General features: G+C 39.2%; 1 protein-coding gene across 8 annotated transcripts in view; it reads left to right on the top strand.

Moving 5' to 3' along the window:
* mllt10 (MLLT10 histone lysine methyltransferase DOT1L cofactor) overlaps positions 1 to 14,702 on the top strand; it is a 55,172-nt gene extending 40,470 nt beyond the window's left edge. For 4 of the 8 annotated variants that reach the window (XM_051881605.1, XM_051881604.1, XM_051881603.1 and 1 more), the window contains 9 exons: positions 1,407 to 1,479; positions 2,939 to 3,111; positions 5,713 to 5,904; positions 6,171 to 6,244; positions 8,930 to 9,270; positions 10,041 to 10,064; positions 10,297 to 10,387; positions 12,452 to 12,691; positions 13,029 to 14,702. In XM_051881605.1, coding sequence (XP_051737565.1) covers positions 1,407 to 1,479; positions 2,939 to 3,111; positions 5,713 to 5,904; positions 6,171 to 6,244; positions 8,930 to 9,270; positions 10,041 to 10,064; positions 10,297 to 10,387; positions 12,452 to 12,691; positions 13,029 to 13,076 — 1,256 coding nt within the window. In that variant the 3' untranslated portion in view covers positions 13,077 to 14,702. Of the gene's footprint in view, positions 1 to 1,406; positions 1,480 to 2,938; positions 3,112 to 5,712; positions 5,905 to 6,170; positions 6,303 to 8,929; positions 9,271 to 10,040; positions 10,065 to 10,296; positions 10,388 to 12,451; positions 12,692 to 13,028 lie in introns of those variants that run through there. The other 4 variants (XM_051881607.1, XM_051881601.1, XM_051881602.1 and 1 more) reach the window with 3 other exon arrangements.
* The last annotated feature ends 206 nt before the right edge of the window (positions 14,703 to 14,908 follow it).

Genomic DNA, 14,908 nt, shown 5'->3' with positions numbered 1-14,908 from the left:
TCCACAAAAATATCAAGCAACACAACTGTTTTCAATGTTGATAATGAGTAATATTTCTTCATCAACATGACTGTTCTAAATTCAGCTTTGCCATCAAAGAAATAAATTTCCTTTTAAAGTATATTCAAATAGATTTTATTTAAATTATAGTAATATTTTACATTACCCGTTTTTACTGTATTTTTGATCAAATAAATGCAGCCTTGGTGAGCATAAGAGACTTCTTTCAAAAACATAATTACATATCCTATTATTATATAATAATATAAAAGTTTGCGTTTACATAATGTGTGTGTACTGTGTATATTTATGTATATATAAATACACACACATACATGCTTTTAAGAAATATTTACATGTATATTTATATATAATGTATATTTTATATATAAATATTATATATATATATATATCTCGATTAATCGTTTGACAGCACCAAAAATAATAACATTTAAATTAATAACTATGCTTTGTTTACATCTTGCATACCTGCCAGGTATATTTCAGCCATTAGCCACCCTGTTGTCTAGATATTGGACAGAAAAAACAACAACACTAGTCTAAAAATTTGTCATGAGACTAACACTAGGCTTGTTTACTTTAATGAAGTACTTGTTCTTTCCTCTTAATGCTAGTCACCTGTTGCTTATAGGCTTCCACTGTGTCGGTCAGTCCTTTTTCTTTCTTTGTTTTTTAATTTTTTTTTTATTTTGTAAAGTGATACCCGATGCTTTCGGGTCCAGTCTGCACTGCAGCCTCGGGGCTGATCCAGGGTCAGGCAAGGGGTCAGCACCATAATAAGTCACACCAGACCTTGGGCGGCTTGCACCGATGTGCCTGCACCCCCACTGGAGCCAGTCTGCGCTTGAGGTGGTAGTGGGCTGGAAAGTGTTAAAAAGAACAAGACGGTTGAGAAAAAGGAAAGGAAGGGGGGAAGGAAGCAGGGAGGAAGAGAAAAATGGGATTGGCTAACTGTGACTTGAGGGGGGTGTGGAGAAAAAAAAAAAGAGAGAGAGAGAGAGGAGCGGAGGGGGTTGTGCCTGGCGAGGCGCATATGTGATTCATTACTTTCACTGCAGAAAATGAAAAGCAGTGTCTGGCATGGGGCCTGCAGGCAGGGCGATGGGAGCCTCCACGGGAAAGAAAGAGCTGGGGTGAGGGGAAGAACGGAGGGAGGGGGGGGAGAGAGAGAGAGGTGACTCGGTGACACACTCGGTGGTGTCAGTGTGCAAGCTGAGCCGCCAGAGAGACCACTCTGCAGCCCCTAGATGGATTTCTGCAAGGGAGATCTGATGTCCACCAGGCTCACTTTGGATCGAGCCTGACATTCCTGCGTTTCCCAGGATTCTCTTGTGCCCACATCTGTACTCCGGCTCCTTATCGACTGCTCTCTGTTTACCTTTCAGATCAGGAGCTAGGAGACGGAGCTCTCGGCTTCTCCAGAAGAGGAAACTCACCAAAGACAAGCCTCTCCCCTCGGTAAGTCCTATTTACATTCCTGAGCTAGACTTCCCCTCCTCCAGGCTCTGAGATTTTGCTCGCCCTCCCTCCCCCCCAGAACACACTCATTCGCTCACTCCGCTTCCTCCCTTGCGCGCTCACCTTCCGAACAGCAGGCATTTTGAACACTCAGCTGTTGCCCTTATCGCAGTTAAACCGGCTTCGGAGTTTGATGTGGCGGCGATGTCTCAGAACGCAGAAAGATACATTTTCTGTAACCCAAGATATAGCGTTTTTTGCCCCGTGACTGAGGATATAAAATGGATTGATATTGAAGTGAATATACTGCACAAAATTGCCTCCGGATGTAATATTTTTGCTTGACAAGGTATGTTGATTTTCTGAGTTTCATTTAATTTCATTTTGTTACTTAAAGATTTGGTTTAGTTTTTTTTTGTTTGTTTGTTTTTGGGTATGAATATAAAGTATTATTTTTAAATGCAGTAATTTACTTTTTTCAGATCAATTTTACGTCTTTTTTGAGAAATGCATTTAGCTCAATATCAGTGTAAAATCTTAGCTTGTCATATTGTTTGTAAACTGTTTTGCATGTCAGCATTTTCAGTACTGAAAATATAAGGGGACGTTCTCACACGTTTTTGCATTCTGCTATGCTGCTTTTCGATTGTTTTTTCATGTAAATATGCACTAGACAGACTTGTTTGATCATTGCACTCACATCTTACATCGTCTGCAGTGTCTCGCATCATTCAAAAAAACGCAGCTCTCAAGTTTAAAAGTTCTTTGAAAAATATGAGTCTCTCTAGACTTTTTATTTTTCCAGTTCTACTGCCTTGCATCTTGCATCTTTTTTTTTTTTTTTGTGAATGGGCCTTAAATATGTCCCACATGTCCACGAATCTCATTCAGAAGCATTCTGCACCGTCTTCAGATTAACCGCAAAAATCTGTATCTGCTTTTTCTGTGATCTGCACCGGAGCAGCCATGCAGGATGATATGGCTTCACAGTCCTGTGCTGGAGATTTATTGCCTTGTGCTGCAGATCTCAGCCCAGTCGTAATTACCCCAGAGATAGATTCACGTTCGCCAGAGAGCCCTGATGTAGAGCCCAGAGCTGGATGCATTCATAATAACACAGATCGCTATCTGTCCAAACAAGAGCGTACTGATATTTATGGTGTCAGAGACGCAGGCCCAGGCTCTCTCACTTACACAAGGTTTGAACTCTGTTTGGCTTTACAGAGCAGTGCGTCTGCCTCTGAAGGCATGATGCCAGACCAGGAGTTCAACTGTGTTGTTTATATAGCAGTGGTCTAGTATGTGTTTGTAAGCAAAAACTATTAATATATTTACAACTTGAATTGTACCACTATGATCCTTAGCTTACCTCCTCATTTGCATTTTAAATTCACGATGAGACAAATTTAATAAACCTGTGTGTATATACATCTCACTTGTTGTCTATTTATGACTTTAGGTCTCCGTTAAGTGGACTTCATATCCGGTATGACTCGTCAGGACCGTTGGTTCCAGGGCTCGGCTCTGGTTCGGACACGCTGCCCCCTGTGGCCACCAGCATCGACCAGCTGCTGGAACGGCAATGGAACGAAGGACAGCAGTTCCTCCTACAACAGGGCTCACAAGGAGACGGTGAGAGGCTTTTTTGTACTCGTATAATGATGTATGTTTCTTCCGTGTACAATACTGAACCTCAACACTCAAGCACAGAGCTGTTTGGCCATGTCTTGATGTCACTGTGTTGGTCTTGCTGTGGATTTTGTTGAGCCGTAGGATCCAGTTCAGTTCTAGTGATGGCTGCTGATGCTATGTTTCTAAACATAAGCCTCTACTAGTGTAAATTTCATCATCTGTTTTTAAATTTAGTCTTAGTCCTGTGTCAGATGTCCATGTTAGATATCATCAACCTTAACCTGTTTTTTGTTAGTCAAGTCTGGCCATTTTAGTCTAGTTTTAGTCAATCCAAACTGATGTTTTAGTCATAGGTTTGTCACATTCAGTTGTGCTGCACATTAATGGTTAAACTGGTTATTTTGTTCAAAATTGTAATTGTAAATAAGTCTATAATATTTTGTCTCCTTTTTGTCAATGACATACTTGGTATAGGAAGCAATTCTTGCTTGAGTGTTAAACTTTAAGTAACTCATCCCTCACAGACATGACAGTACCAGTAAATTATGTGGCTTGTTGAGACGGCAAGTGCTATTTTTTTCTAAGTGATACAACTTAACATTTTTAACTGGCAGATGATAAAAAGAGGGGAAAAAAGTTTTGAATTAAGCAAAAAGCAGAGCCATATTTAAAGGTACATTATGTAATTTTCGCCACTAGAGGTCGCTTATTCAAAACAAAGGCGTAGCTTGATGACGCTGTGAATGAGCGTGTGAATCATGGGCGTTGTCGTCTTCAGCTCCACAGCCGATGGTAAGGAATCCGACGGACTTGGGCAGAAATCATGTTCATAGATGGGCTAATGTATTAAAGTTTTATTAATGTTACGGTTGTATGAAGCGGGACAGATCGAGAGCCGTCGGAGCAGGATGAGGCTGCTGAAGCGAACGCTACTGGTAGACACCTGCGATGCACACCGATCTCGAGTTCAGTAGAGCTTTTCTTATGCTTTTGCTGTAGTCAGCCGCTTCCACTTTTCGTTGCGTATGTGGGGTAACGCAGCACTGTTTTACATGATTGAAACAATCATACTAAATACTTTTGAGTGTGTTGAAAGTTATAACGTTACTCTGTGCGTTCGCTCGGTAGCTGCTATGAGAGACTTGTTGCATTAGATCGATATTAGTAAAACTGGAAATTGAAGGTAGCGCTAATATGACATTATTGACTGGCAATGCAATGACACGGTCCGTGTCCTGGTTAAAATTTCTCTGGATTTAAACATTGTTGGAAACGTTTGGGATAATGTAAGTACACAAGTCAACAAAATATATAACATTGTTCTAGTGGTTTTTGGATATTTTAATCAAGAAATCTTACATATTGTGCCTTTAAACACAGAACGTCATAGAGATTTGCAGGTAGAATATTTTGACCTGAGCAGTAAACAACCACCCAGAACACCTTAGCAAATGCATAGCAACATGCTAAAACTCACATTTAGAACAGCTTAGTAACCATATAGCAACACCCTGGAAACCCACTTACATGCTGGCTTTTGCATGTAAAAATCATTTAATTCCTGTTTCAGAGTCTAGTTGAGAGGGTTTACAGTACAGATATCAAAAGGCATTTTAAATTAATTTCTCTTTTGTACGCTAAAAGCCTTTTTTAATTATGGTCATCGAAATTTGGCTCATCTCATGAAAATTGTTGCTTTTATATTCAGTATAATTCATCCCTTTTAATCTCAGGGTGCATAATGATAAACTTGGGTCTATTGCTTTCACTCAAAATATTTTATTTAAAGCAAGAATAATTACTTAAATCATAAATGGTATTTTACTGCATGCCAATCAAATAATATGACGGTGTGAAGCCTGTAATTACATCTGTCCCAATAATGTAATTAATTTATTGGTTAATTCCACAGTAATTATGAGCTTCATTACCTGTCCGTTTTGTCTTTGTAGCTTGAGTAGTTTCATGATCAAGTAATGTTAAAGAGGAGGTAGTAGTGAATCTCTCAGTAGCGGCAGGTCGGTTTGTAGTGTCAGGATTGTGTGAATGAGCAGCAGCTGTTTCTGTTATGATAGAGGCTCCTCTGACGACGGGGGGGGGGAGGTCTGACAAACGCATGGAGATGCCTGCAAAGGAAGCGGTAGGACGGTTGAGTTTCTGTTTGCCGCTGATATGGGACCAGTTATGCGGTTTTGCTGACAGTGCATCTGGTTTGCATTTGGCTCGGGGTTGCCGGTCCCTGATCAGTGCTGTGTGATCCTCCGCAAGCGTGCGGAAAAAAGCGGAAGTCTGTCGTTGTAGTTCTTTCTGGAGGTCTTGAACCGCACTTGTGCCGATGTAGTTTTCACACTTGTGGTATTGGGTTCGCTGCTTCTGAAAGACTTGATCTTGGTGGTTTGCAACCACTTTTATTTTGCCGTCAAATCTTGTCAAGTCAAATCACTTTCAAAACAGCTTCACTCTAATAAACAGGAAAATAGCACAATCAATGATGCAAACTTCATCAAATATAAGACAAAGTTTTAATTCTGCTATAAAACTGCTCTAAAAAGATGCTTTAAGATTATTTGATGTTTTATATGTGTGTGGTTTTGTGTCCAGTTCTGGGAATGCTGAAGTCCCTGCACCAGCTGCAGGTGGAAAACAGGCGCCTGGAGGAACAAATCCGAACCCTCACTATGAAGAAGGAACGACTGCAGCTCTTGAGCGCTCAGCTCTCTGTGCCTTTCACCCCCGCGAGCACCACGGCCACCACTGCCTCCTCTCCTCTGTACCCCAGCAACACTCACGCAGGTTAGCAGTCTCCGCTACCTTCTGCCTCTTGTCTACCCGTACAGTTTTCACACACTCCATCTGGACAGTCACAGTCTAATCCCACCCCAAACACCCCCTCCCCCCGATGCACATATTCACACATACATGCACACGAGCCCACCTCTCACCCCGTCCGACCCCCTTCCTCCCCTCTGTTCTGCTCACGGAGCCTCCTCTCCCAGCTCAACTCTAGCTAATCTGGTCTCCGCATTCATGTCAAGTTGCAAAATCTCTCTCTCCTCCAGACATGCTGCACAGCAAGAGCATTCAGCTAGGCAGCAGTGTTTTAACAGAGTCCTCTCAACCCTTGCCCACTCAGGTAACTTCCTCTACCCCTGCTCTGCAGATGCCATCTGCTGGGACTGAGCACCTCTTTAGTTGAGTCAAGTGTTATATTATGTATATCTGTACATAGTTGAGTGTAGGGCTGGGCGGTATGACTATACGTATTGTGGCGATAATGTAAAGTGTCTATTGTTAGAGATTTTGCTAAACCGCTTATGTCATGGTATGTAAATATATCTGCGTAGCACAGTACTACTTAAAATTGTCACAGAGTGATAAAGAAACATGCATGAATGAGAAAATAAGCAGGATGTGCATGATGATATTAAGCACAAAAGCCATAAAAAAAAAAAAAGAACTTAAGGCTGATTTATACTTCCACGTCGAGTGTACGCCATAGCTACGGCGTAGGCTGTGTACCACGCGTAGCCTACGACGTAGCCTGACGTGCACCTCTTCGAAAATGTAACGACGTGTCATTTCTACGCGGACCGCAAGCGCTGTGATTGGTCTGCTAGAACCCCTTCCTCAGGTCAAAAAACTGGTGCGGAGCACTCGGAGAAGAGTGAGCGTTTTCAACTTCCATAGGAATGAAAAAATGCTCTGTTTCAGGGGACACATGCAGTCACACTGCAACAAAAGTCGTTACCTATTTGCTGCTTCTCTGCCGCTTCTATTTGTAAGCTTCTCTGACAGCATACATGACAAACTGCTTCTTCTTCGGCTTTTGCCTTGATACGCAATATGATACGTTCTCACTGCCTACTAGTGGTCTGCATGCACAACGACGCAGAAGTATAAATGAAAACGGACGCATAGCCTACGGCGCAGAGGCTCCAGCGGAGGTCCGACGCAGAAGTATAAATCAGTCTTTAATGCTGTACTCACGCTGACTGACACACAGCTGAAGCGATCGCGAGGAAAGCGGCCCCTCAGACAGCATGTGATTCCCAATTCAGTTCTCTTTCGCAGCTTATTGCATGTGAATGGTGAAATACACACACAATTATGGCAAAAAATGGCCATCGTGTGGAGTATTCATGTAAACACAGTTATGTCTTAAGTGGGAAAAAAAAAACAGTTGGGTGAAAACTGTATGTGTGTCAGTATGATAGATCCGTGCATGAGGTCTTAAAGTGACAGCAGCCTAATACCTGTAGCTGTCGGTCATTAATGTTAATCAAACAACAAAAGACAAAGAGAAAATAACTCACTGCTCTTGACTAAATAACCTTTGTAGCATTAATAAGAGTCAATTTATATTTTATTCATACATACATACAGTGAAGGATATGCAGTGTTTTATTTTTATATTTATTCAGTGCCAATACCAGTCAAATTTAACAGTTCTCTGTACCAATTTCGGTACCATAGCAAAAACTTTTGGAACTATTTTGTTTTAATTGTTTTTTTTTTTTTTTTTTTAACTATTTGAAAATTAAATAAGTAAATGAAATGTTCATTTTTAATACTACTAATGAGTATAAGTAAATTATCCATTAAAATATTAGCATGTAGCTTCAAATATTGTTCAGTTAAACATTGCTTTAAGAAAAATCTAATTAAAAATTAGTAATAAAATGAAAAACAAAGAAACACAGTACAGGTAATAGAAAAAGTGGCAGGTCTGTTGCACTTACACTTTAAGACTGAATGCACGGATCTGTTTTGACATAAAATAATTTTTTTTTGTCCCGTTCGTCAAACATCACGGTTTTGAATTCAGTCCCTCATTTTAATATGGTTGTCACTCCCGAAACTTTGCAGTGTTTACTTAAAGCATGAAAAATAACTCTTTTATTCAAATTATGAATGGGTCAGAACGCAATCAAAGAGCGCTGCCTTTATAATCAATGAAACTGATATCACTTCAGCCGCAGTGAAAACTCTTCTTATATTCAGAAAAATCTGTCTATACTGCACAATGAATAATTCTCTTACTTACATTGTCGTTAAACTTTGTTGGCTATAACGAAATGATTTGCGAGCATGCAGAGCTCAAGCTAAACAAACTCCTATTGAGAGATTGACTAACTTTAATTGATTGGCCGTTGCGTTCACACGCTCAACAAACATGTCTGTGATTGGCTACAAAGCTCACCGCTGCAAAAACACATTGTAAATAGAAACCTTTGATGCTCTTCACAGAGCACTCACACAAATACAGACAGGAGCGTTTGAAAGTAGAGCCTATCAGCGGGTACTGAATTAACCCGGTACTCTATACTACTGGTACTGCAGAAAGATTGGTAAAGATTGGTTTTTAAAATTTAAATATCGACTTGGTACCGAAGTGGTGGTGTACTTTTAACAATCCTAGTACGTACTTACATGCTAAATAAATCTGCTGTACCTTCAAACTTAATATAATTTGTATCTTTGTTCTATTGTATTTTTCCCCCGTATATATATTGCTATCATGGAATTAAATTTCTTATTACGTAAATTGGGTCTTACATAGATTTTGGTCATATCGCCCACCCCTAGTCTAGTGATGTGATGGTGTAGTACGTAGTTGCATCATAAAGTCAGATTTTTCAGATAATTGGTGGCTGTTTGATATTTAAGTGATTTGCAGCTTCATGTAGTTTAAAATGTAATTGTATGATGATACATCTATTTGGTTGGACAGGTACAGGAGGCGCCTCTCTCACGTTGACCTCTCTTTTCTCTCTCTCTCACACTCCTGTGCTTTCTCTATTCTTTCTTTTCCTTTCAGGATCCCCTGTCTGGTGGCCATAGTAGCGGAAGTAGCACATCCTCTCTCTCCACCCCTCCTTCTGCGGCCCACAGTCCCCCCCAGCAGCAGTTGAACGGAGTCGGCATGGCCGGGGTGGCCGTCCAGCCTGGCAATGCCAACTCGTCCCTGCCTGCCATAACCGGGGTGACTGGCCTGATGGGCGCTCTGCAAGGGAACCACCTGGCCATGAGTGGCATCGTGGGTGCCCTAAATGGAGTAATTCAAACCTCCCCCAGCCTAGCCCAGAACAGCAGCCCCCTGCCCCATCCCTCAACAGCTACCAGCACATCCCTACCCATGTCCAACAGTCTCAGTAACAGGTACAAATTCAACTTCTTAGACAGAGTTAAATAATAAACCTGATTAATTTGGGATTTACTTTAAAGGAGGCCTTGGTTCAGGATTCGTATTTCAGGGTCATGATAACATGGTCTGGATTAGTGATGAACTGGCAGGTGATGCTGTTGAAGATGAGGATTTGTGTGCAAATCTTACGGAAATATTAAATTAATAAAAAATAAATGCAAAATACTCCATCGTTCATAAGTTTGGGGTCTGTAACATTTTTTATGTTTTTGAAAGAAGTTTCTTCACAACAATAAAGTGAAATTGAGTTGAATTGAATGCTCACCAATGCATTTAATTTGATTATAAAAATACAGTATAAGTAATAATATTATTACAATAATATTAAATTTTTAAATATCTGCTTTCTATTTTAATATTTTAACATCATGTATTCCTGTGATGGTAAAGCTGAATTTTCAGCATCATTACTCCAGACTTCAGTGTTACACGATCATTTCATTCTAATATGCTTATTTGTTGCTCAAGAAACATTTATTATTATTATCAATGTTGAAAATGTTGTGCTGCTTAATATTTTTGTGGATTTATTTATATACATATACATGGATTTATTTATATACATATACGTACATTGCATTTTTAATTTAAATAAACATTTTATTTCATGAGATTTATCCATACAGCTTGGTACTGCATGTGTGATGCATTCATTTTTGCTTCATTACTTCACATATTTTCTGCTTTCCCGATCTCTCTTTTGCTTGCGCTTTTTGGAATGCAGCAGCATGACCACTGCGAAAACCAGGTGAGGATTGGCTTGCTTTGCCCTTTTTTTTTTTTTTTTTTTCCTCCCACACTTGCTCATTTTGTTCTTATATACCTGTTTGTTCTTGCCCCTATATGTTACAGTGCTCTTGCTTAAGTATACAGAAAGGGTTGTATTTTAATTTATATGTAATACTTTTGTCTGGCCAAGATGTTTTTGAAATGTTAAATTTTAAGTTTTCTTATGGGGGCTTATGCACTTGTGTTTGCAGTGCGGCACGGCTTTTCACCGAACAACACAGGCAGATCCTCCTCCATCATCACCAATTGCAGCAGCTTATCAACTCCCAGCAGGTCACACCAGTAAGAGGAGCACCTACACACTCTCTGTTTGAGCATTCACAATTCTTCATGTGACTTTCAACATCAGGATAAGCCTACATTACAGCTTATTATGGCCATGATCCATCTTATTAGGCAAGATGATGCTGACCGATTTGTAATTATAAACATTTAGGGGCCGATGAGTCCAAAATCATGCATAATTCCAAGAACAAAAATGGAATATACATGTTTGCATACAAAACTAATGCCACAAAACTCTGAAAGTCACAATGGGTCTTAGGGATGTTAAATTTTTGTTTTTTCCCTAACCGATAACCAATGCTCGTTAACCGACAAGATTATGCTAAATTAGAATTAAATTAAATTATAATGAATTACTGTCTGTGGCCCATTGAAAGTAACAAAATCTGTTTAATTTTAAATGCGCAAATAGCAGCATAAAGGCCCAGATATACTCAAGGCAAAGTTCTTTTTCGTTCTTCACTTAGGGGTAAAACAAATTTCGAAATACGTGACCAGCGATCTACTGTTAGCGAACATCCGATGCCACCCACACTACTGAGAGCGGCGTTTAGATGAATATGCAATTATGTGCTGCATGCTTTCCTCTCAATAATAAAATAAACACACAACAAAGTTGAAAAAACAGCAAGCATTTTTTTTAATAAAACATAAGAAAAGCATCTGATGATAGCAACATGGATATGTTAGCACGAGCTCTGCACTCTAGTAAAGTCACGTCACGTTTATTTATATAGCACTTTGTACAATATTGCTTAAAATCAATCAGCTTTACCATAACAAACATGAAAAACAGCGTCAGTGTCTCGTTTCTTCTTCATTTTCTACTATAAAGCAGCTCTCCAGTGTGTTCATGTTTTCACATGTGGCTGCCTTCGATGGACTGAAGAAGAGAAATGAGCTGAAAAAGATATCCACGTGAAAGAAGGCGGAGCCGTAAAAGTTTGCTTTGGCAAGCTGTTTTGAACTCCCAAAAATAACTCCAAACGAACTTAGATTTGGCCTTATTTGGCCCTAATGACATCACAGCAGTTAGTTCTTCGGTTTTGCTTGAAGTATATCGGGACACCTGCAGGAAAAACAGAATAAAATCACATATATAAAAGAAATACATGCACAAAATGTATTTCACATAAATTAACCGATTAACTAAACAAAATAAAAAAACTGTGTGACAAGTATTAGGCTATATCCTGAGTTTTTCCCGGTTCATTTTTGTGTCACGTTCCAAAAACAAGTTCATGGAAAGGAAATTGAGACGGAGGAAAGTGGCATCCTGTTTGTGCTATAACAGTAAAATAAAGAAAACAATGATTTGTTTTTATTGTACACAAATAAAAGTAAACCCTTTACAGTATGATGTCTTACTCTTATCTGTATGACCATAACAGACAGAGTATTTTAAGTTGTATCCACTGTGGTGTTATTATGCCAAGCACATTTTTACGTGGATATTGGAACACGAGTGAAGTTCAAAGCCTAGTTTACATAATAAATAATAGTTAGCATCCAAATATATTTTGCGAATATGGAAACATTTGGATTCATGTCGAATAAGCAAGATTGTCTACGTGAGCCCAACGTCAGTTTTTGTTTCAGATTTGCTTTAAATGAATTTGTTTTGGCTTGATGTTTATATAGCTACTTTGATATTTCATTCTTGTTCTGTTCTGAATACCATTAAATTTAAAGGATTTGTTGTAGAGTGAGGGGAACTAAAATAGCCTATAGCTGTTTATCTGTGGGATTTTCTCTCAAAAACTCAATTTTATACATGTAGCACATTTTTAACCATGCAGCAAAATTTTTCAGAAAAATGATCTTTTAAACTGTTTAATTGGTTAACAATTAACCAGTAAATTATGAGCATACCTAATGGGTCTTCCTCATAAGTGTTTATTTTAGCATCCTGGCACCTTGTAAAAACAACTTGGAATTGCAATTTTGAGGAAACTCTTGCCACTTTTCTGTGCAATATGCATCAGGCAGTCCGTGTGCCGTCTGTGGGTGTGCCGTCTTTGTCTAGACATCTCATCATACTCTGTTTGTCTGTCTGTTTAGGAACAGCAGCAGGTTCTGCTCTACCAGTTAATGCAACAACAGCAGCATCAACAACAACAGCAGCATCAACAACAACAACAACAGCAGCAGCAGAATGACATACAGCTGCAGCAGCTGCCAATCAACAGCCTCCTGCCCGGCATGCAGCCAGCTATCTCCACAAACCCCTTCCTCGCCATGCACAACGACAACAACACTCCTAAAACTGGAGTTAGTACTGCAACTATCAAACAGACAAAAGTATTGACACATATGGATTCATTTTGAAATATTCAATATAATATGTATATATTAAAATTATATTAAAGTAATAAAATGTATATAAAATATAATAAAATTTACATTATATTTGCTTATATATGTGTGTATTTGTATAATAATGTAATTATAAAGTGTATTATATTTTATATAATTTGTATTACATAATTGTATATTAAATATATTAATAAAATATATCTATTAAACTAATACATGTTATTATTTCATTTATATATTTTAAATAATAGATTTTCTAGATTTTAAGTAGCTCTTTGACTATGCTGTGATTATTAAAAATGTGTACTTGTGTTTTATTCAGAGACTGGGGGAGAAAGCTGTATCTGTGACAGGACAGGAAAAGACCTGATGCAGAAAACAACATTTTGGAGGAGTTCTGCCTTATGGATCCCTCTCATCTGCCCACCCCAAGAGGCTGGCAGTCTGAGCAGCAAGACCAGAACGTTCACCCACCGCACGAAACCCTCACCAGCACCAGCCTTGATATGTACACACACACTTGCCAGTTTGATGCCCATCTGGCAAACAACATGCTGCACTGAGTTTGAGTAAATCACTTGCTGTAAACTTACTGGGTCCCATGGGGGCCAAATGACAGGCTCACACACATATGTGCACACAGACACACAGTCTTTCTCACTCTGCCAGTGTGCTGAAAATGACACGCTGGTGCGAGTCTCTGTGGGCGGAAAATGTAGACCGAGGTGACTGAAGGATGGAGACGCTTCTGGAACAGTATCTGCTCACTGCTGTTACCTCTCTGTACCCCTTTAACAAGAAACGAGTAACGATAAACTCAATAAAAGCCCTGTCGTATTCGTCCGTCTGTGTATTTAAAGGCGTCACTTGTTTCAAAGCTGAAGCGATCGGACATTTGTGCACCATGAAGGCCTTCTCCGCATCCCGATCTTTAGCTTCCCCTGTGAGGAGGCGTCCCAAAGGTCCACAAACTGTCTCACTGACCCTGCTGCACTCTTTGAAGAGCAACTACCTCTCAAGCCAGGACACATAGACCAGGCCCTGAACCCAAGTGCCTGGCCCCATCTCCAAGCTCTCAGCGAGGGGCCGCGTGCTGGAGGCGCTGCCAGTCTCTTCCCTCCCTTCCCCCCTTTTTTTTTCCCCCAGTCAATCCATTTTTGTGAAATTAATTAATACCAATCGGCGTCACTCAGGCAATACCAGTTCAGAGAGTCACAGATCTCTGCCTGTACAGTGATTACACTGAAGAAGACAAAAACTGATTTCGAATGTTTGCTGCATTGATCATTTTTGAAGCCACCTTTCTATTGTTCTTTTTTATTTATTTGCATTCGTTGCATGTTGGGCGCAAGGTAATATATTTTAACGCTCAACTCGCAAAATGTTTTTATACTACTGTACAAAATTCTCAACTCTTTTGAGTCTTGTAAACATTTTGATGAACATGTCTGGTGTTTGAAGTTATAAGAAAAGAAAAAAACCTACTTGATAATTTTGTGGTCTTGTAAATACGCCTGTTTTCCCCTTTTCCTTTTGTTGCTATGTAAATCAACAGATGCATATTGGATTAAGAATAAGCTGTCAGAATAAATAAGATTTAGTTTAGCACACCTTTACCTCTTTTCTGTTGTAAATGCATAATTGTGATTCACTTAGTGGTGTGAAGGACTGTTTTAAAGCACTGTCGGTGTGTTCAGATCTTTTTCAACAGGCTTTCCACAAGACTGGTGACTGAATAAAGTGTATTAATTTATTTTTGTATGTGCAGGGACTTTTTTTTTTTGCACCATTTTATTGATGTGGTTTTATACGTTATTGATGTGGTATGTCCACGTTCTCATGTATCTGTACAGAAATTATGCAAAATCTCTAAAGTTTGTATTTAAAACATCGAAAGTGAAACCACACAAGTCCTGCTTCATATTAAGAGATTCTGAACACTGAGATTGTAGTGTTGCGCTTTTTTCAGTGATAAATTAAAATCTGTTTATAACAATTCTTGCATCTTGCAGTGCCTTTTTTACCTAACAGTTTGTTGTAGGTTAGCAATTCAAAACAGACGGATAGTTACTTTTCTACTGACTTTCAGTATGCATTTAAATCCAAAGCTAGAATACAGACCTGCAAACTACTTTTCATTATAAGAATGACTCATTGGTAATACAGGCTCTTGACAAGTATTCCAATTACAGAGTTCTCCAG

This window comes from Ctenopharyngodon idella, chromosome 23 (genome assembly GCF_019924925.1).
Source record: "Ctenopharyngodon idella isolate HZGC_01 chromosome 23, HZGC01, whole genome shotgun sequence".
NCBI classification, from domain to species: Eukaryota; Metazoa; Chordata; class Actinopteri; order Cypriniformes; family Xenocyprididae; genus Ctenopharyngodon; species Ctenopharyngodon idella.
The sequence above is the reverse complement of the archived record's forward strand: the minus strand, read 5'-3'. Positions and strand labels throughout refer to the sequence as shown.